Below are 22,810 nucleotides of genomic sequence, written 5' to 3' on the forward strand. Positions count from 1 at the left end.
ATATATACAGCAACACAACCAAGCTCAGTACATAAATACAGCACCACAACCAAGATCAGTACATAAATACAGCACTAGACCCAAGCCCATACATATACAACATCAGAACCAACCTCAGTACATAAATACAGCACTACAACCAAGCTCAGTACATATATACAGCACTAGAACAAAAAACTCATTACATATATACACAGCACCAAAACCAATCTCATACATATATACAACACCAGAACAAACACAGCTCAATTTAGCCGTATAGGTTTGTACGGCGTAAAACTACAGCTCCCAGCATGGCCCGAACAGTGGTAAGGATATGCTGCAGATCATACAGTGACTACAGTACTGATTAGAGGCAGAATAAACATTTACATTAAGTGACTCACCGGTGACGTCTCATATTCTAGTTCTTTTCTTCTCCCTCCGGTCCAGACATATATGACGGATTCCTACCGGCCATGACCCAATTCTGCAGTTTTCCGCTCAGATGTCTTCAGCTTCTTACTTTTAAAACATTTCTGCACCTATAAACAAAGTTAAAATTCTCAACACCTCTTGCACCTGTAACTATAATAGCGCCATACATTGTGTCCCTGATTATAATAGTACCATACACTGACACACACACACACACACCATGCCCCCTGTCGATAGTGCCCCCATAGCCACTATGCTGCCCTACATATAGCTTCCCCTATAGGTAGTGCTCCACGTATAGCCCACCTCTGTAGACAATGCCCTACATATAGCCACCCTGTTGCTAGTGCCCCACAGGTAACCCACCCCTGTATATAGTGTCCCACATATAGCCCACCCCTATAGAAAGTGCCCTACAAAATAGCTCCCCTATAGATAGTGCTCTACATATAGCCCACCCCTGTATAGTGTCTCACATATAGCGCCCCCTGTATATAGTGCCCCACATATGGTCTTCACCTACTTATAAGACTCACATTGGAAAGCATTTTAAATGCATTTCCAAAACTAAACACTTTAGAAATTAGAAGAGTACATCACTGCTCCCCTGCTAAAATGGAAAACGACGCAAAGAAACTTTTAGGAAAATAGAAGTACAAAAATATATTTTTATTTTTTAGGATCAACAACTTGAATGACAGTTTTTCCTCGAGCATGTCCTGCTTCTAACTTCTGGAAGGCTTTGCGGACGTCAGAAAATTGTAATACATCTTCAATTACAGGACGTATCTAAGGATAAAGAATAAAGAAAAATGCCTACTGATTTACATAAAATTATAAATGATAAAAGTCGCCAAATAAACACCAACATGTAACTATATGCAGTCCAAATTCTATAAAAAGTATTAGGCCTTGGTAAAAAAGAAAAAAAAGGTTTTATATTAGGAGCACAAATTAGAAGCACCATAAACTCAGCTGCACAGAATCATATACAGCACATAAATAAGGTACTGGCTGGTCACTGTAAATTTCAACAAAATTTAGGACAGGCAGGGGATAGAGGTTAGGGCCTGTTCACATCAGCGTTGGCTTTCCATTTCGGGGTTCCGTCGGAGGTTTCTGTCGGGTGAACCCCGCAATGGAAAGTGAAACTGAAACCACAGCTTCCATTTCAGTCACCATTGATATCAATAGTGACGGAAACATTGCTAATGGTTTCCGTTAGTAACCATTCCTGCAGGTTTCCGTTTTTCCGACTGAATCAATAGCGCTGTCGACTCCGCTATTGATTCCGTCGTTAAAACGGAAACCTACCGGAATGGTGATGAACTGAAGCAATGTTTCCGTCACCATTGAGATCAATGGTGACTGAAACGGAAGCTGTGGTTTCAGTTTGACTTTCCATTGCGGTGTTCACCCGACGGACACCTCAGACGGAATGGAAAGCCAACGCTGATGTGAACAGGCCCTTATATATACACATACATACATAGTTCAGAATCACAATATAATGCAACTGCCAGCCAGTTCTGCCAAATATGGACGATGGGTGGGATTTGTAATTCTTTTGTTCTCCTAGTCGTAGAAGTTTTAGGCAGTACAGACATCCCCTAACCAAATCACTTCAATTATCTTTGCAATATTTTAATTAAAGGATATGTACACTTTTGTAACCATATTTTGTTTCTGTCCGCTGTCTCTAACATCATGTCCTCTCTCTATCTGAAACGGAACCTTTCTAAAACGGAGCTCCTTGTGTTCCCGCCATCTACTAACCTACCTAAAGTCTCCATCTCAGTGTGTGGCACTACCATAACTCCCAGGCAGCACGCCCGCTGTCTTGGGGTAATTTATGACCCAGATCTTTCCTTTACTCCTGACATTCAATCACTTTCACGCTCCTGTCACTTTCACCTCAAAAACAACTCCAGAATCCACCCTTTTCTTACTCTGGAAACAGCCAAACCTCTCATTGTCGCTCTGATTCACTCTCGTCTTGACCACTGTAACTCATTACTGATCGGTCTTCCCCTCACTAAACTCTCCCCTCTCCAATCTATCCTTAATGCAGCAGCCAGGCTCATCTTTCAGACCAATCGCTACACCAACGCATCTACCCTGTGCCAGTCACTGCACTGGTTGCCCATTCCATTTAGAATAAAATGTAAACTTATTGCTCGCACCCACAAAGCTCTCCACAGTGCTGCACCTTTTTACATCTCCTCACTCATCTCTGTCTATCACCCTACTCGCGCTCTACGTTCTGCCTACGACCTCAGATTAACATCCGCCATAAACCAAACCTCCCACTCCCGTCTCCAAGATTTTTCTCATGCTGCACCAGTGCTCTGGAATGCGCTACCCCAGACTAATTCCCAACATCCAGTTTTAAACATGCCTTGAAAACACATCTTTTTATACAGACCTGTAACATTCCTTAATCTGACTCCTTTCCTTTACCCCCCTTCTAATACATTAGTCACCAGAACTTGACCTCTTCATTCAGCAGTATCCCCCACTCCCTACACCCTAATGCACTTCATATCGGTCATACATAGACACTGGCTGGTGACCGACACATGCAGCTTTATGTGTACTACCCCATATGTATAAAAGATGGCTGGACCATTGTACTTAAAGAGGCTCTGTCACCAGATTATAAGTGCACTATCTCCTACATAATGTGATTGGCGCTGTAATGTAGATAACCGGGGTTTTTAGTTTGAAAATGATCATTTTTTAGCAAGTTATGAGCAATTTTTGATTTATGCTAATTCGTTTCTTAATGACCAATTGGGCGTGTTTTTACTTTTTACCAACTGGGCGTTGTACAGAGGAGTGTATGACGCTGACCAATCAGCATCATACACTTCTCATTGTTCCAGCAAATTGTTACAGCGTGATTGTGCAGTGAAAGAAGCTGGGCTGGAACAATGAGAAGTGCAGGACACTGATTGGTCACTGATTGGTCAGCATCATACAATTCTCTGTACAACGCCCAGTTGGTAAAAAGTAAAAACACGCCCAGTTGTCTATTAAGAAACTAATTAGCATAAATCTAAAATTGTTCATAACTTGCTCAAAAATTATCGTTTTTCAAAATAAAAACCAATGCTGTTATCTACGTTACAGCACTGATCAGATTATGTAGGAGACAGGGCACTTATAATCTGGTGAGCACTTTTAACATTTTGTGTCTCCCTTATTTCCTCATAGATTGTAAACTCTTACGAGCAGGGTCCTCACTCCTCTTGTTTGAATTGTAAATTACTTTTGTCACTATGTAATGTCTGATATCTTGTACATGTTCCCCCTGAATTGTAAAGTGCTGCGGAATATGTTGGCGCTATATAAATAAAGATTATTATTATTTTTATAATGTATAGGAGATATATACACTAAACGGTAGAATATTTTTATTTAATATTCTTCAGATGCATAGAAGCAGTAATAACAGTTGCAAAAGTGCACATAGCCTTTAGTGAAGGAAAATACGTGGGCATTCAAGAGCAAGGGAACATTCAGACATGGCGTATTTGCTGCGGAATTCCACTGCAGATAGGCCGCAATGGAAATCCGAAGCAGACATTTTTTTCCTTTGGTTTCTATAGCTTTTTAGTTAAGTTAGTGCAGACGTTGTGGAAAACAACTGTGCGGAAAATAGCTTACGGTGTGGAATTTACATTCTGAGCCATGCACAGTCTGTTGCGGAGAAACAGCGGATTTTCACAGTGGATTTCAGCTTTGCAATGCAAAAATTTAAATCTACAGCAAGTCTGCTGAAAAATCTGCCACGTCTTGACGAACCCTTAAATATGCCGATTTTGCTGCAGATTCATTGCGTATGTGCCGCAAACTTGCAGAAAAATAGTCAGTGGAAAATTTCCGCTATGTCTGAATGTGCCCCAATTATTCTAGGCACTTATGGCTAAATATGGCTGTGTCCTGGTAAATCTATTGGAATAAAATGATATTTGTTCATCCTAATTACCAGAGAATCTATATAGTTAATAAGGAAACAAATGCTTTGTTTTTCACCATAAAACAGATGTAAGTATGTTTGATTGAGATCACTTCATCTCTTGTATTGTTCAAGTAATTCTGCTATATTCAGTGATAAAAACACTGAGACATGAATACCAAAGTGATGATCCCCTCCATCTAGCATGGTGTTATTTGCATTGATCGGATACATTGTCTATCTAATCCTGGAACGGCTGACCATACAGTAGGGCAACATATCACTGAGCCACTGCTAAAATCAACTGAGTCAGCTAAAAGTCCTTCCTGTATTAAGGCAGCAAAGGCGGGGAAGGCTTGGTGCAGGATGAATACACAATGATCAGGGGAGATTATGTGAATAATAAAATCACAGCCTATTTACAGCAGAACATCAGACTCCCAGCACAAGGCACTTTTGTTGTATTCTGGGAAGAGGGATTAAAACGTAGGTCTACAGAGAGCAGGGATTAGAGAAATATACATCTGTTTATGCAAAAATACCACAGATGATACAGAGTTTACTTTCCACATGCTTGTCACTTTCTCTTGTCCCCGAAAACATAAATAGATTCTGCATCGACAATCATACATCCATTTGGGAAATGATTCATTAGCCTCGACAAGAATAATATTTCAATCGTACGCAGGCAAATGATTAAACTGAATTAAATTTACATTGAACGATATTGCTCAAGAAGTCGTCATTTCTGTAACATGCTAAATATATATTAAAAACAAAACAAAAAACAGACACTGGGCAAAACCGATATCTGGTGTGAATGACTGGGGGATTCTCTTATTGTTGCTCTTTGAATCTCTATGTCATGCTACGCCCTCTTGGGGGCTTGCACCAGCAATAACAAAATAATACCAGTTTTGCCCAGAGAGTTTATTTAACCCTTTAGGCCTCATGCACATGACCGTAACCATGTGCACTGCCGTGATTTTCAGGTCGGCCAGCAGCGGACTGTCAGCACATGCACATGGCCGCGGCCATTATTTTCAATGAGCCCGGACCCCAGAACACGGCCCTAATAAGACATGTCCGTTCTTTCTGCGGTGCGGGCTCCCGGGCCATAAAAACTACGGTCGTGTGCATGGCCCCATAGAAATGAATGGGGCCGCAATTCTCCCATGGATTTTCGGAAGAATTGCGGCCGCAAAACCACGTTCGTGTGCATGAGGCCTTAGAGCAATCTAACGTTTATGTTGCAGGCGCTATGTAGTTAGATCTAAGCACTGTACGTATAGCCATGACTGCAAAATCCGCTGTGGTTGTCAGCTGTCTATTACAGCCAGCAACAGCCGGGATCAGAGCCAACTCCAATCCCAGCTGATTAACGCCTCGCGTGCTGCGGCCAGTAGACTGCGACTTATAAGTAGTTAGAAGAACCTGTCACCCCATCGGCAGCCAGGGGCTTAAAAAAAAGTCTCCCAGGTTTGCGATATGTGTATGCCTTTAAGGCCGGATTCACATGAGCGTGTGTGTTTTGCAAAAGGCACTTAACAGCTCCATGTGTCATCCCCGTATGATGCGTGGCTGCGAGAGTTTCGCGCAGCCGCCATCATTATGACACAGTTTGGATGTTTGTAAACAGAAAAGCACGTGGTGCTTTTCTGTTTACATTCATTCTTTTACTGCTGTTGCGCGAATCACGCTCGTCCCACGGAAGTGCTTCCGTGTGGTGCGTGTGATTTTCACGCACCCATTGACTTCAATGGGCGCGTGATGCGCGAAATACGCACAAAGAACGGACATGTCGTGAGTTTTACGCAGCGGACTCACTCTGTGCAAAAATCACGGACTGTCTGCACTGCCCCATAGACTAATATAGGTCCGTGCGACACGCATGAAAAACATAAGTAGTGCAGTGTATTATGTAAGCGATCGCTTGCCCAAGTCCCCTAGAGGGACTAAAAAAAAAAATCTTTAAAAAAAGTTCTTAAATAAAATCCAAAAGAAAGACCCTTTTTATTATGGAAAAAGTATTAAAAAAAAAAAAAAAAAAAAAGTACACATAATTGGTATTGCTGCAACTTTAACGACCTGTACTATAAAACAAATGCGTTAATTTATGCAATAAACCCCTCCAAAAAAAAGGTGGAATACTGTTTTTTTGATCATAAAAGTTCCTCAAGTTCTATGTACCCAAAACGGTCACACGGAGCTATGGATAGGGACGAGGGGTCGTTACTCCGATCAATATGCATAATTGTCTATGACCTAGTAAGTAAATTCTGACACCATTTTATAGAGTAGGTGTACACAATGGAAATAGCACTCCTTTACCGAACTGCCACATACCTTGCCAGCATCAACAAGCTCTCCTATTTCATCTAGAAATGGACCACTGGGAGCAAAGAATCCCCATCGGTAGTGGATTCCTTTGCAGTAGTGCTAAAAAAAGAAAATGGTAGTATGACTTACTGCAGCTTGGGCATAGTAGTAGAATCTCGCTATGTGCATATAACGGACACCGTTGAAAATATTTATCGTTAGACTTCCCAAGTGAACACTGACCAGAAATAGGAAATATTACCTTCATTACTTTTGACACGAGAGTAACACCTGTACGCATCATACCATCCGCTATCCCCAGCCGATCATTGTTATACAGAAAAGGAGTGACCAGCGTTACAAATGTGGCTCCAGACCATGGCTTTAGATACTGAAGAGCTAATTCCTCACTCGTTCCTCCAACGTTATCAAGAATGGCATCAAATCTGGAAATAAAATTAGAAAACACTACTTTAAAAAAAATAAAAATATATATACCCAAAGACACGCAAAACATTAAATCAAGAAAATGGAAATTGGTCAACTTTGTTCTTCCCGCCTAGGAAGGTCCATAATATATCGATCTCATGATGGAACAGCAGGATTTCAGGACCTTTAAGTAAATACTAATGTTGTAGACACAAGTTTACAATTCTTTATTATAATATTCCAAAATAACATTCGAAACTTAAAATAAAACTAACTATCAATAGACTACAATGGGACAAGACATAACTGCAAACAAAATTCTACCATGGCTGGAAGCGATTGGCCAAGGTCTCATGAGAAGTTGTTACAACAGTCAAAACATTGCCCTGCATTCAAAACAATGAGCCTTTAACAATCACAGAAAATTTCTGCGAAGTGTGTACGAGCATTTATGTTCACCCATGGCAGCTGAAGGTTTTAAAAGCTGAAAATAAACTGCAGATTTTTGGATGTTACAGCTAAATTACTGATGTCCCACTAAGATGACGGCTGACAGAATGATCGTTTGTTGTCTAAATTTCTCAACTGCGAATATCGCTGTAAGCAATAATAAAAAAAAAAAATCATAATACCCAAACTTTGGAAATCTAAGAAAAGATGGTGATGTTATCCACTCATCTAAGGGTTTATTCACATCACTTTGCCTTCCATTTGGTCTTTCCGTTCATCTATTCAGTCAGATGAACAGATAAACAGAAAGGCAAACGGAACGTATAGTTTCTGTTTGCAGTACCATTTATTTCAATGGTATTTTTTTTTCCTCAGTTAGATTCAGTTTGCGTCCAGTCTTTTCTTTTTTAATGGAAACAATAGCGCAGCACACTACGATATTGTTTCTGTAAAAAAATTGTTTCTGTTCTTCCGATCCTCTGACAGAACAGATGAACGGAAAGACCAAACGAAAGGCAGACGTGATGTGAACAGGCCCTAATTGTAACGGCTTAGTTCAAATTATGCAAATTTAAAGAAACATACCACAGCATCAGCATGAGAGCCGAAACTGCTTTGCAATCACTCACACATACAGTAAAATAATGCTTTACTAAAACATTTCCGTCAGAATAGAGCCCTGACTAACCCAAACGGAAACCGTAGGTGACGGATCCGATGCCAATGGTTTCCGTTTGTCTCAAGGGTTCTGTCGTTTTGATGGAATCAATACTGTACTTGACTACGCTTTTCATTCCGTCAAAAGGACGGAACCCTTGCACAACTGAGACAAACGGAAACCATTGGCGCCGGATCAGTCACCATCTAAATCAATGGGGATGGAAACGGAAACCTATGGTTTCCGTTTGGGTCAGTCAGGGTTCTATTCTGACGGAAACCTCAGACGGAACATCAGAATAGAGCACGAACGAAGCCTTACCCATTGTATTAAGTGAACTTTTGTCCTCTGTAAAGAATAGTTACGGTTTATTAAACTGGAAAATAATATACTTTTATGGAATATGGTTTTATTTTCATCTACATTATATGACATGAGACATGGCTGCTATTTATGCAAAGGTTTAAACACAAAGTAAAAGGGTCACATTTATCAAAATGGTCTGCCAGCAAACACTGTTCTTGTTGCCCATAACAACCAATTACAGGACAACTTTCAGTTTTCCAGAGCAGTTTAAGAAATAAAAGCGGAGTTCTGATAGGCTGCTATGAACAAAGCAGCAAGTCTTACAGATAGTTTTGATGAGGCTCATAGGCCGTAACTGGGATCTATTGTACCGTTATGGGGGATTGCAGTGAGATCGCACAAATACAGCAAAAGGCGTTTTCTGGTTATATATAAATAAAGCTTAATCTCTGAATATGAAACTTTCTAACTATCAATCTAATATACTTGGGGGGGGGGGGGGAATTTATTACGACTGGCGTTTCATACACCAGTCTTGATAGAATGAAAAGTTGGAGTAAACTCTGACACATTTATTAATTGTGTCGCCACTACCGCGGCCATGCGCTATATATTCCCCCAATATCGGCAATAAAGTAAACCAACATATTCACCTCAGCTCCTTTTCTCCCCTCTGGCTCCCTCATCACTCTAGCGCCGCTCGTACAAGGTCCTGACGCCGAGCAGCGTCAGCACCTTCTATGGAACGCAGCACTTTAAGTGCTGCGTCGCATAAAACATCCTGATGCCTTCTGTGTCATTGTGTAGTATAAGCAGCGCTGGAATGATGAGTGATGAGGGAGCCGGAGAGGAGAAGAAAAGCGTTGAGGCGAGTATCATTTTTTTTAATGTTAATTCAAATTATAATTTTTTTTAACGGTCATGGGCGGGGGTTAGTCTGATCGGGAGGGGCAAGATATGAGGCCCAGCGCGGGCATCTACTTCGACATGCCCCATAGAGTGAAATCTACACCAGCTAGAAGCTTGCGTAGATTTCGCCTATAACTTACGCCAGTTTTCTGGCGTAAATTATAATAACTTTGTAGGCCATAGTGACCACTCCCCATTTCTGGAGGCCACACCTCCTTTCCACAAAAGAGGGGAGGGTGGCACAAAAAGGTTGATTAATTACCCCCTAGTGTTTTAAATCCTCACCATTTTCAAGAACTCTGCTTGCAGTAGTAGATATTCCCAAACGCAGACATTCATGGCATATCACTTATAAAATATGTCCTGATCATGTTAAACTGAACAAATCTGCACAATCCTCTACACAGGAAAGCATACATATGGTATCGTGAGGCAGTGAAGTCAGCCTATATGCCCACAGTAAGGAGAACAGGCTTAACTGGGGGTAAATTAGTATGTTATTAATGAAATCTTGCAGGAAAGATAGCAAGTTCTGAGACATTGCCTCTTCAAGACTGTCCACTCAAATTATCGTGAGGTTAGGACCGCCATCACGGCAGTACAGCTGGTACTGCAGTCAGGGGCCCGGCGAGAATGATCAAAAATAGGCGCCCTCGCTTCTCAGCAACTTTACACATTTCATTGAGGGCCCCAGCGTTAGTCACTTGGAGAAAGGAACGGACCCTGCAATGTAATAGGGCCTGTTCCTTACTCTGAAGTAACGCTGGGGCTCTGAGAGGACTTACAGAAGGGGAAGATGCAGCATGTAGAAACTCTGTGTGGAGAGATCCCGCCCACCAGCCAGCTCCTTCCCTACACCGCCAACTAGACCTGCGGGTTGGCGAGTGTCCACTCTCTCCATCCTGCTTTACATTCCTCCTGACGCCACTTGATTATATATAACTTGATTATAAAAAGTATGTTAAAAATGTTGCCGTAGAGGTTTTTTGCCGCGATTTTTGTAATCGCGGCAAAAATGGCACGTGTGATTTGTGCCGCGATTACGAAAATTGCATTAAAAAAAGGGTACAAAACATGGTAAAACAGTGCTGTTAGGCTATAGTCAAAGTGCTGTAAAATCAAGTTTTTGTTGCCATTTTGCAAAAATGTTTTGATTTGACCGCACTGTGTAAATAGATTAAGGCTTTATTCAGATGCCCGTGCTCGGTCCGTTTTATAAAGACCGTGTATCGGCCATATTTCCCGGACCGACCACAGTTCAGGGAGCCGGGCTCCTAGCAACATAGTAATCTATGACGCCAGGTGTACCGGTCTCTCCGCGGGAAACCGGGTCCATACTGTAATCATGTTTTCAGAACGGGACCAGGGACAGTATTCCCGCCGAGAGAGAGGGACTCCTAGCGTCATAGATAACTATGACGCTAGGAGCCCAGCTCCCTTAATTGTGGTAGTTCCGGGAAATACTGCCGACATACGGTCCATATAAAACGGACCGAACATGGACGTTTCAACAAGGCCCCTTCAGAAGTGGCGGATTTGTCTCCTATTTCTTTTGCGGATTGCGCACTGAAAATTCACTACAAATGTTCACGAACGTGTGCGAAATGGCCGTTTTTCACTGCCAATTTGCAACCGTGTGGGATCAGTTCTCACGAATCCCTCATAGACTTGAGTCTATTGAGGGATCTGTAAAAACGGACATAAATGGGACATGTACTATTTTTTCACGGCCCTTTACACAGTCCGTTAAAACAACGACTGTGTAAATAGCCTCATAGAAATACATGCAACCATGTGACGGCCGTTAGAACAATGGCCATCATACTGACATTTAACACGCTCGTCTGAATTAGCCCTAACTCATTTTCAAAACCCCATGCACATGCAGCAGAAAATAATCTGCATGGAATTTAGGACGTGCTGCTGATTATTAAATCAGCAACATGCCTATTATGTTGCAGAATTGGAACGTATTTTACCCTTTAGAGTATGTTCACACAGCAAACAAAAAACGGCCGTAAAATACGGAGCTTTTCAAGGGAAAACAGCCTCTAGTTTTCAGCCGTTTTTTATGCATCAAGCGTTTTTTGATGCGTTCTTTACAGCCGTTTTTGAAGCTGTTTTTCTATTGAGACAATGAAAAACAGCTCCAAAAACAGTTCAAGACGGGACATGCACTTTTTTATGGGATGTTTTTTTACGCGTCGTTTTTGCAAACAGCCGCGTTAAAAAATGCCCTGTGGGAACGAAACAACGTTTTTCCCATTGAAATAAATTGGCAGGTTTGGAGGCGTTCAGCCTCCGTATTTTTAGCCATTTTTCGGGGCGTTTACGGCTGAAAATAGGCCGTGTGAACATACCCTTACAATGCAAAGGGTTAATTTGCTGCAAATCCCTAGCAAAATCTGTAAGGCTACACGCACACGTTGAGGAATTTGGTGTAGAAAATCTGCATCAAAACCCCAGGTAAAGCTGCAGATAAATTCCGCACCTAAGGACTTGTCCACACAGAACGGAATTGCTGCAGAAAATTTGTGCAGCAATACCGTTGAAAGTAGCAGACGTTCCGCTGCAGAAAAAAAAAAAAAACACACCATTTCCTGCATTATATATATTTTTTTAATTCTTTTATTTTCAGTTTTTCAATACACAAAAAACAATGGTGCAGACATATACAGCACAAACATCGGCCCACAGGCCAGCATATTGAGTGTACCAGAAATTCAAAGAACACACAGAATAGTAACATACAGTCAGAATTAATATTGACAGAGAATCTCTGATATGCACCCTGAACCTGCAGCCATGCATAATAACCCGTAAGAGAACAGGAAGTAGCTGAGGAGAAAAAGGAAAAGAGGGGACAGAGAGAAAAAAAGGAAAGGAGAGAGAACTGACCTGACGTACTGGGACTAGGGGTTATTCTCAAGAGGCCATGATGGTCCTGTACACCGCAGAGGATTGAAACCGAATCCAAACAAGCCATGTTTTAAGAAATTTGGCGTGGGATCCTCTCATTGATGCCGTGAGGTCCCCCATTCTCAATCTCCTAGATTTTGCTAAACCACAAGCATACCGATGGAAGGCAAGTTTGTCTCCACAGCGCAGGGACGCACGCTCTAGCTGCATTCACCCTGTGGCAAACCACTGAGCGTCGATACGTGGATAATGGCACGTCACACAGATGGAGCAGGAAGAAACCCGGAGATCTCGGAAGGAGGAAATCCGTGAACTTCGAGGAAATGCGCCACACCTCAGACCAAAAATCAGTCAAGAGTGGGCACTCGCAAAAAATATGCAGAATTGTACCAACATGGTCACCACATCTCCAACACAACTGCGAGACCGCCGGTATCATTACATGCAATCTGGAAGGCACTCTATACCATCTCGACAGAACCTTAAACCCCACCTCCTGAAATCTGCTAGCCATAGAGGATATATGCGTCATAGTGAAAAATCTGTCCTTATGCTCCGTAGTGAACGTTAAACCAAAGTCCCTCTCCCAACTTAGCAAGTAGGCCGGAGTGGACAAATCGGATGGGGAGATCAGGAGCGCATAAAGTCTGGACAACGAGTGACGCACCATGCCCATTCCCGTGCAAAGGAGTTAGAACAGGGAACTCTCTCGTGAGTATGCCGATGAGTTAGTTAAGGACGCGAGAAAGTGTCTCAACTGGGTGACCTGCCACTTAGTGAAGGAGACCGGCTCAGTCAAAGACTCCAATTGTACGCTAGACATCCACGTCTCATTCTGCAGAAAGTGTGTGGCTCTTCCCTTACCTGCCTTCAACCAGAGCTGAAAGGGGCCTCCTTCCCACCCCGGTGGGAAAGCAGGATTGCCCAAGATGGGAAACAAGGGATATGGGGATGGAGAAATCTCTTTCCGAGGAAAGAGCCATGACGCAACCGCCAGGGTGGGCCCGATAGTCGGGTGCATCCGCGCCGACAGGGGGACGTGACTGCCCAACCAGGGTAAGGCCTGCAAGGAAACCTCAGGAAAGGCCTGCTCATGGACACCCACTCTTTAATCTCCGCATGCCTAAGCCAGTCCAAAATTCGTGTCAAGTGAGAGGCCTGATGGTAGGAAACAAAGTCCAGGAGACCAACACCACCCTCACACTCAATACGCGTGGGTTTCCACAGCCATATGAACTTGTGGAGTAGAGACAGCAGAGCTTGAAAGAATGGGCGTGGGATGTGTACCGGCAGCACCTGAAAAAGGTACAAGATCCGTGGCAAAATATTCATTTTAAATATTGCACACCTGCCAACCAGGTAAAGGTGCCCTTTGTCCAAGAATCCAAGTCGCTCTTTACGCGTTGAAGTAGCGAAGGGAAGTTCACCGCATAAAGGCGAGACAGATCACTGGGAAGCCGGACCCCCAAATATTTAAGCGAATCCCTAACCCATTTAAAAGGAAAAGGACTCCGACATATCATCCACCAGGGTCTGTGGCAACGAGATATTCAGAGCCTCTGACATCTGGTAGTTGATATTAAAATTGGACAATTTAGAGTATCTATCCAGCTCCACCATCAGGTTAGGCAAGGAGATCCTGGGAGCCGTGAGAAAGAAGAGCAGGTCATCCGCATAAGCAGCGACCTTGTGGGACCTACCTCCCAAGGCCACACCCGCTATATCCAGATTGGAGCGAATATGGCACAAAAAAGGCTCCAAACATAAAATGAAAATTAACGGGGACAAGGGACAACCCTGCCTCGTACCATTGGAGATAGCGAGTGCGGAGGAGAAAAATATCTGTTGACCTTAACCTGACCCGATGGGGAGGAGTATAGACCTGAAATCCAATGCAACATATGTGCGCCCAATCCCACATACCACAAAGTGGCCAGCATAAAATCCCAATTGACTGTCAAAGGTCTTCTCCGCATCCGTTGGCAGAAAGCAAGTAGGAAGGGCCAAAACAGCCGCTTGATATATTAGGTTAATTGCCCGAGTTGTATTATCTCGTGCCTCCCTGAGGGGCAAGAAACCCACCTGGTCGTTATGTATCACGGGTTGCAGTAGTGGGGACAGTCTATGGGCCAGAATCTTAGCAAAGAGTTTCAGATCCACATTTAACAGCGAAATAGGGCGATAATTTTGGCACAAGGATGGATCTTTCCCCTCTTTGGGTATCACCGTGATGTGGGCCCTCAACGTGTCTCGGGGAAGGGTACCCCCCTCTGTGAGTGAATTGAAGGCGTGTAGGAAATGGGGCGAGAGAAGATCTGAGCAGACCTTATAGTAATGCAAAGGCAGGCCATCTGGGCCCGGTGACTTCCCCGTGGGCGAGTCCTTCAGTGCCCAAGACAACTCCTCCAGAGAAAGAGGAGCCTCCAGGGCAGCAATAGCCTCCGGAGGAATACAATCTTCTCCAAGTGGCTACCGCCATCCAGAGAAGAAGGTGCCTGAGGGAGATTATACAGAGAGTCGTAATAGGCATGGAAGGCCTCCGAGATGTCTTGTGGGAGCTGCAGGTGCCTATTGTGTGAGCTTTGAACATGGGGGACATAAGTGCGAGAGCGTGTTTTCCTAAGTACCCGCGCCAAGGTCCTACCCGGTTTGTTACTAAATTCATAAAAATGCCGCCGGCACTTGACTAAGGAGGCCCTAGCCTTGGAAAGACAGAGCGAACGGATCTGCAATCTCAACTGCTCCAGCTCTGCCACCTCAACCTGATCCTGTGATACCTTATGGGACTGTTCCAAACGGTGTATACGGGACAATAAGTCCAGGAGGTGTGCCATCTGCTCCTTCTTTAGTTTGGAACCAATACGAATAAAGGAACCGCGCACCACACATTTATGTGCCTCCCAAATGCAAAAAGGGTCAACCCCCGGCAAAGCATTCATGGTAAAATACTCCACTAATTCCCTACGAATGTCTGATACCACCGTCGTGTCCTGCAGGAGCGACTCATTCAAGCGCCACTGCCAGGAGCGAGGACAGACCGTGGGGCGAGTGAGGGTAAGAGTAATAAGAGCGTGATCTGAAGGTGTAATGTCATCGATGGAGGCAGAAGTGAGGCTGGGAAGGTGAGAATGGCTTAGAAAAAGTAGTCTATTCGGGAATATGTGTTGTGAGGAGCCGAAAAGAATGTGTAGTCTTCGAGGGATGGAGGAGCCGCCACGTATCAACCAGCTGATGCTCATGCAACAGCCGACGGATACGACGGTGAGCTGGCCTAGATAAAGAGGAATGACCTCGCGAGGAGTCCAATACAGACTCTAAAGTGGCGTTCAAATCCCCCCCCCCCCCCAATATTAGAGTGCCTTCCAGAAAGCCATCCAAATCCGCCAGAACCCTCTCCAGGAAGGCGACTTGACCAGTGTTCGGGAGATAGTAGGATGCCAGTGTGTACAGAGTGTTCTCCAACTTACCCTTTACGAAGAGGTACCGTCCCGCCCCATCTGTGCGCTTCTCCACATGTTCCCAATGGAGAGATCGTGAAATCAGGATGGAGACCCCCTTGGTCTTGGAGTCAGGGGACACACTATGATACCCCTCTGTATAACGGGAGTCTGTGAGTTTCGGTATGCAGTCAGCCCGAAAGGGAGTCTCTTGTAGAAATGCCACATGCGCTTTCTTCTTCCAGAGAAGACGGAGAATGGAGGACCTATTTTCCTGGGATATTCAAACCCTGTGCATTTAGGGAGACAATGGTTATGTCAGTCATGATAAGATATGAAAGAGAGGACAGAGACCGAGCAGGGAAGAAAGAAAGAAAAAGAGAAACCCCTACACAGGGACAGAAGTACCGGAGCTGTGGAAGAACACAGTCCCTCTAAAAGCGGAGTACAAGAAAGACCTATTTCCACTAGAGCACAATATGTTTTATCAATATTTGCAGATCCGTCATGCCTTACAGGCACAGGCGCATGTGGTGGAACTGACGGTCTGTGCTCTTGGGGTCCTGGAGTATGTGGGAAGGGCTGACACGACCAAAGGCCTGATCTCAATGGCGTACAGGAGCTTACTGTCCAAACACCTGGGAAACCCAATGGTGCTGGTAAAAGCGAAATGGGAACAGGATGTTGGTCCATTGACTGAGGAGGAGTGGGAGGAGATATTAGCGTCCACATGTCACTTATCGCTCAGTCTGGCGCAGAGGAGATCACAACTCTTCCTGATACATAGAGTGTACCGCACCCCGTGGGTATTAAAACAGATGGGTATTAGAGCGGATGCTAAATGTCCTAGGTGCACGGAAGAGAAGGCGGACATACTGCATATGTTCTGGTCATGTGAGGCTCTGAGGACCCTATGGGGGGAAATATTGGATCTGATAAAGCAGGTGTATGGTCAGGAATTGGTGGCAGACCCTAAAGTTATGTTGTTGGGAGCGGTGGGAGAATTGGAGAGTGACAGAATGGCAAGCCTGGCAATTGCCAAGATATTATATCAAACAAGGAAATGCATTGCTAAACACTGGCTGGATGCGGAGCCACCAGGGATGAGGGAAATTGTAGGAATGTTGAACTATAATATCCTGATGGAGCATAAGATATTTTCTAAAAGGGGTACGGAAAAAAAAATTGAGAAACAATGGAGCAGATGGTTGGCCTGTCCCGAGGTGCTGTCACCTGAACTAAGCAGAATAAGGGCGAGAGTCGTCTGAGGAACTGGAGGTGATAGAGTCTGGAGCAAAAAGGGGTGGTGGGGAAATTGGATAAGAGAAATGTGCTCTGATCAGGAATGGTACTAGAAACAAAGGGCGGAGATATAGTGGGGGGCCGTGCGGGGAGGGGGGGGAAGTTGGGGATTTCCTGATATGTTGTCACTATTGTATACGATGTTGGAAAATTGAAATGTGAATGTGACTGTGTTATTTCATTTCTGTGTTCGTATCAATAAAATTGGTTTGATTAAAAAAAAAAAGCGGAGTACAAAACCCCTAAACAACTCAATGTGGGCTATATTGTCCTCAGATGGAGAAATACCCTCCGACCACGACACAGCAACACAGAACCCTAATGGGGAGTGAAGAAAGGCAGCGATGCGACAAAAGAATCTTCAAAGAAATACAGCAATAAACCAGAAATTACAAAATCAAGTTCAGCGAAACCCCGGACCCACCTGGTAACCTATCGCAGAAACCTACCCACCCCCGCTAGACTAAACAAATGATTGAACATCCCCCACTAAAGGGCCCCCCCAGACCCACATCCTGCATAAATGTCCCCTACAAAAACACCATCAGCGCTGTCTTCTGCGTCTCTTGAAAGGCCCTGCAAAAAAAGTGCAATTAACGTCCAATCAAATCCGGTGCCCCTATGAGAGGCACAAGAAAACACAGGAAGGAAGTAGAAGATCAGTCCCTGTGTGGGGATCGCCGCCCTGAGGGCCGAGGTTCTGTCAGTCAAACTCCTGAGCGAGGCGGGATAGGATGAACAAAATCAGGATATGGTCCTCCTCTAATAAAGAACGGTGCCAGGGGTTCAGTCCACTCCGGTAACCGCACCGGTGAGATCTCCAAAAACCGAAAGGCCTCCTCTAGGTCATCCGGAGACCGGACCGCAAACGAGTGCCCCTATCTGCGAATGATTATGTGGAAGGGGTGGACCCATCTGTAAGTGGCTCCCGCCGCCTTAGTCACCTCCAGCAATGGGCGGACAATCCTGCGAATAGAGGATTGTTAGTCTGGAGACATCTGGCAAGACTGTAATCTCGGAACCATTGAAAGGAACGACCCCTTTCTCCCAGGCTCTCCGGGAAATTTCCTCTTTTTGTTTGTAGAAATGAACTCTACATATAACGTCCCGCGGACGATTACCATCTCTAACCCGGGGGCCCGCCAGCCTGTGCACCCTATCCATCTCAATGGCCAAGTCACGTGGTCGGTCCAGTAGCTTGTTAAAGATATGCGTCACTGCATCGTAGAGACCATCCAGGGTTACAGATTCTGGTATGCCTCTCAGCTTCAGGTTGTTACGTCTCCCCCTGTTTTCAACATCATCCAAATGAAAAGAAAAGTCCCGTAGTTGCGAGGCTTGAGTGGCTAAGGACTGTGAAAGGACCGAGATGTCCAAGGAGGATATGGAGTTCTGGCGCTCCAGTGTCTCCGCCCTCGCGGCCAGGGCACGCACCTCCTGCGAAACAGCACCAATGGCCTGGTCCTGCTTTTCCTCTAACCGGGAGAGGCATAGATCCAGATCCGATTTGGTGGGCAACACCCTCACCATTTCCCAGAGTTCCGCCAAGGTTCGTTCCACGGAAAGCGGGGGACCCTGAGAAGGGCCTGATTGATGTTCCCCTGATCCCGCTGACGGGACGAGTGACCCCCTTAGAATAGCAGGTGTCCCCTGACTTATCAACCAGTCCTGTGGGGACGACGACTGCCGCTGAACGGGAGGAAAAGATGGCGCCGAGACCGCCCTGCCTGGCGGGGCCATGAGCTCCACACCCTGCCTGGGTACTGACAGGGGCTGCATGGGGAGGAAAGTCCTCTACCAGAGCCGGAGGAGCCGACCCTGGGGAGTCTGCAGCACACTGACCTCTCTCTGACGTTGCGATGTCAGCTCCAGGATCCCACGAACAGCTGCCGGTCTGTGCCTGACCAGAGGAAGAGGGAGGCGGCGGAGTCTGGGTGCGGCCTGCAGGAGGAGTGTAGTAGCACCGCGGCAAGGTTCAGTCCAGCGTGGATCGAAGGTACCTGCCGATGGACGAGGTGCCAGAAGTGACCGGGAGGTTCCTGCGGCTTCTCCCCTTCGTCATCGTCAGTCGAGGGCCGGTAAGTAAGCCCTTTCGTGCGATTTTCTTATCGATGGGTCCAGAGCTCCAGCGATACTCGTCCTCACACCGCCATGCCTAAGCCACACCCCCCTATTTCCTGCATTTTTTACCGCAGAAAATGGTGCAGATTTTGCTGCGTTTTTCACAATGTTGGGGGATGGTAACATCTCCTTTGAAAAACCCAGCAACTCAGTCCACTTTCCGCAGCAGAAATTGACATGCTGAGGTCTGAAAAATACGCACCACAGGTAAATTTCTCGTCAGAATTTTTCCGCAGCGTGTGGATGAGATTTGTTACATCACACCCACTTTGCTGCTACTGTATTCTGCTACGTATTTTCCGTCCGCAATTCCAGACGGAAAAAACGCAGCACTTCCGCAACGTATGGACAAGCCCTAATAGTGCATTCTTAGGTGTAGGTTTTATGCTGCAGATTTGTTCTTTTTGATTTTTTTTAAACTGGTCAGATACAATTTGCAAGCGGAAACGCAAAATAAATTGACATGCTGCAGATTTTAAAGTACGCACCGCAGGTCAATTTATATGCAGAAAAAAATCTGCGACGTGTAGATGATTTCTTTAGCTCTCATTTACTCTGCTGGTACTGCATTACACTGCGGATCTGCCGCATGAAAATACATGCGGAAAATCTGCACGTAATATGCATCGTGTGCATTTGGCCTAACAGAGGTTTTTTTAAACACATCCTAAGGCCCCGTTCACACGAGTTGGAATTGATATGGATTTCAAAGACAATCTGCATCCCATGCATATGAGATTTCCGCAACCCGGTTCACATGCTACGAAAAATTTTCCACGTGTATATTTGTCTGCACCATGAAAAGAAATACACCACAGCAATAAGAAGCATGCTACTTATTTTGCACAGAAAAGCCGAGGATAACAACTTTGAATGACAATGGGACTAATTCTCGTGCGGATCTGCTACACGCTTGTGGCACATCTGCGGCAGAAATCCAAGTGTAATCCTCAGATTTTTGTTGCGTAAAAACACATTGGTCTTTAATGGCAACGTAAGAAAGTTAGTGCTCCTTATATCCTCCCAAGTGCTTCCCCTCTCTTAACGCCCCCTTCACATCATATTATTGCCCTACATTTATTGTAGAGAAAATCTCCGAACATACACTATAAACAACGTAAACAAAAATTCATAGGGTCCATTAAGTCCTTTTAGCCTCCGTTGGGCAGGTAGACGTCGGTTTACCTTATTTTTGAAGGATGAAATAGCGTAATAGACTTTGCTATTCCATCCTGAAGAGATTCCACACAAAAGAACGTATACCGTTCCTGACATTACTATATGGACAGTGACGTCAGGAGCTCCCCAATGCTGGAGTCCCCAGACAGAGCATCACAAGTGCTCTACTCGTGGACTTTGTCCCTGGGAAAGCTCTTGACATCACTGTCCATATATGTAAAGTGATGTCAGGGGATTCTCCAAGGCCGGAATCTCTGGCCAGAGCATTGCCGACTCTCTGGCCGTGGACTCCAGCTAGTTAAAGCTCTGCCCGGGGACTCCAGCCCTGGGAAAGCTCCGGACAACACTGTCCATTTATGGACAGTGACTTCAGGATTTTCCACAGGGCCACTCCCCTGGCGACGTATCCCACTGTATGCCATACAGTGGGATACGTTTTGGCTAAATAGAACAAAATCCAAGAGCATTAACCGGTCACTGCCTGCTCCATGGTTTCAATCACTGTAATTGACATCAGCACCAAAATCAGTTAATGCGTATAATGTACAAACATGAGCGCCACACTTTCCATTGCCCACCCCCGGTAACGGAGAGGGGCGCCAGACATCTTGGCTGTATGGGGCCCAGAAATTCCTCATGGCTGCCCTGCGTGAGGTTAAAGGATTCCCTTATCCCAGTCACCCCTGCTTTACAAGAGTTCTTGTCAGAAGACATTAAATGCAGGATTAGAAAAACATAGTTGCGTTCTACGAAAAACAGTGCCACCTCTGTCCACATGTTGTTTGTGGCATTGCAGCTCAGCAACATTCACTTTAATGGAACTGACTTGTAATACCAGACACAACCCCTGGTCAACTGTCATGGTGTTTTCGGAAGAAAGCAGTCATGTTTTTCTAATACTGTACAACACTTTTAAAAGGCAGCTTCAGACAGGAAGAGCCCATGGAACATTTGAATGAAACTGTCCATGTGGAACGATTGACAGCTGTGACAGTGAGGTGTTTAAGGTGCATAGATTGAATGAAATTCTAGAGTTTAAATTCAATGCAGAGTCTATAATAGGTGTAAAAGTATTCCTAGGAGTATTTTACATACAAGCAGGCAGCCCCCAACATCCAAGGTGCAGCAGCGTCACCTTTGTAGGTCTCCCCTGCTAAGCTGCCAGAAAAGGTAGTCAAGGAGAACTTACTGAGGGTGGTGAACGAAACAGGATCCTGATGGCCGAGCATAATCCTCAAACCTATTCCCAAATAAAGTCACTGTGAAGGAATCTCCTGAGGGGTGTGCCAGATACAGGCGTCAGCTCTTGCTTAAAGGGAATGTGTTGCCAGAAAAACATGTTTTTTTTTAAAAAATTAAACATTTAGTGTGTGGGTGATTAAACATTGTTCAAATTTTTATTTTTTTTTGCACGAGTCCAGGAAATATTATAAATTATTTCTAATTTATAATACTACCCATTTTTGGTCACTAGATGGAGCTGTTCCCAAAATTGCAGCATTGCAACATTGGGTTAAAAGCCCTCGCTCTAGTGAGCTCTCAGCATCCCCCCCTCCTTTATCCTGGCTAGTGCCGGGATAAACGAGGGGTTTGAACGATGTAACCTCCTACACTGTGTGTCGCCATTTTTTGAGCTAACCCACAGTGTAGTAGGTTTACATACAGTAGTAAACACACACAAACACGAACATACATTGAAATCTCTTACCTGCTCCTGCCGCCGCGGCGGCTCCCTCCGGCCCGTCCGCTCCGTTTGCTGCCGCTGGTGCAAGTGCACAAATCCGGAAGCCGCGACCGGAAGTAGTAATATTACTGTCCGGCCGGGACTTCCGGTCCACAGGAAAATGGCGCCGGACGGCGCCAATTTCGAATAGGACTGTGTGGGAGCGGCGCATGCGCAGTTCCCACACAGACGCCGTACACTGCAGTCAATGGGACGGGAGCCGTTCGCAGTCCCTATGGGACTGTGGCTGCCGTATTCCATGTCTGTATGTGTCGTTAATCGACACACACAGAAATGGAACAAAAAATGGCAGCCCCCATAGGGAAGAAAAAGTGTAAAAATAAGAAAAAGTAAAACACAAACACACAAATGAATATAAACGTTTTTAATAAAGCACTAACATCTTTAACATATAAAAAAATAATTTGTGATGACACTGTTCCTTTAATGTGCTTGCTGTAAGCAGTATGCAAGTGGTGACACTGCCCCTTTAATTAGTGATGTTGCTTTCATTAGTGCTGTGCCTTTTTGTATGTTTTCCTCTGGGGAGGTGTGTTCCCTATGTACCGGTCCGGTGTTCCGCTTACTGTCGGTCTGCTTCTTCACCTTAAATCCTACAGCAGCAGATCGCATACAGCTGGCGTGAAACTTGCTTGTGGGCTGGAGAAATTCAGTTGGAG

The 22,810-nt window shown here is 44.9% G+C and overlaps 1 protein-coding gene across 2 annotated transcripts in view; it reads right to left on the reverse strand.

Moving 5' to 3' along the window:
* Positions 1-1,071: 1,071 nt before the first annotated feature.
* The window catches only part of RTN4IP1 (reticulon 4 interacting protein 1), a 30,650-nt gene continuing 8,911 nt past the window's right edge, over positions 1,072-22,810 (reverse strand). For both annotated transcript variants that reach the window (XM_075864212.1, XM_075864210.1), the window contains exons 7-9: positions 6,960-7,143; positions 6,725-6,817; positions 1,072-1,206 (exon numbers count right to left, since the gene is read on the reverse strand). In XM_075864212.1, coding sequence (XP_075720327.1) covers positions 1,087-1,206; positions 6,725-6,817; positions 6,960-7,143 — 397 coding nt within the window. In that variant the 3' untranslated portion in view covers positions 1,072-1,086. The remainder of the gene's footprint in view (positions 1,207-6,724; positions 6,818-6,959; positions 7,144-22,810) is intronic.

Source organism: Rhinoderma darwinii, chromosome 4, assembly GCF_050947455.1.
Source record: "Rhinoderma darwinii isolate aRhiDar2 chromosome 4, aRhiDar2.hap1, whole genome shotgun sequence".
In the NCBI taxonomy this organism is placed as follows: Eukaryota; Metazoa; Chordata; class Amphibia; order Anura; family Rhinodermatidae; genus Rhinoderma; species Rhinoderma darwinii.